Consider the following 512-nt stretch of genomic DNA (forward strand, 5'->3'; position numbering starts at 1 on the left):
AGCAGCAGCAGCAGCAGCAGCAGCAGCAGCAGCAGATCCACAGCTGCTGTCTGCTGCTGCATGCTCAAAGGCAAAGGGACCCCAAGAGTAAGGGGAGGGGCTTCTCAGGCTCCCCCTGAAGCCCCCATCAGCAGCAGCAGCATCATTGCTGCTGCTGCTGCTGCTGCTGCTGCTGCTGTCTGCTGCTGCTGCTGCTGCTGCTTTTGCTTGTCTTCTTGCTGCTGCATCTATCGACTGCAGCAGATTGGTGTAGTATGAATACATCAGTTTCTCTACGCCACCACAGCTGCAGCTAAGCACCTCATCAGCATCATCATCTGCTGCTGCTGCTGCTGCTGCTGCTGCTGCTGCTGCTGGTGTTGCTGCTGCTGCTGCTGGTAGTTGTGGTGCTGGTGGCGGCGGTGATGGTGGTGCTGATGGTGGTGCTGCTGCTGCTGCAGTGGCAGGATCTGCTGCAGCAGCAACATCTTCTTCATCAGCAGCAGCAGCAGCAGCAGCAGCAGCAGCAGCAA

At 58.2% G+C, this 512-nt stretch overlaps 1 protein-coding gene across 1 annotated transcript in view; it reads right to left on the reverse strand.

Moving 5' to 3' along the window:
* EMH_0070320 (uncharacterized protein) overlaps window positions 1-512 on the reverse strand; it is a gene marked incomplete at both ends in the record, with an annotated part of 3,952 nt that overhangs the window by 1,070 nt on the left and 2,370 nt on the right. Inside the window, 2 exons of the mRNA XM_013498962.1 lie at window positions 1-115; window positions 301-449. Coding sequence (XP_013354416.1) covers window positions 1-115; window positions 301-449 — 264 coding nt within the window. The remainder of the gene's footprint in view (window positions 116-300; window positions 450-512) is intronic.

This window comes from Eimeria mitis, genomic scaffold (assembly GCF_000499745.2).
Source record: "Eimeria mitis Houghton genomic scaffold, Emh_scaff3868, whole genome shotgun sequence".
Taxonomy (NCBI): Eukaryota; Apicomplexa; class Conoidasida; order Eucoccidiorida; family Eimeriidae; genus Eimeria; species Eimeria mitis.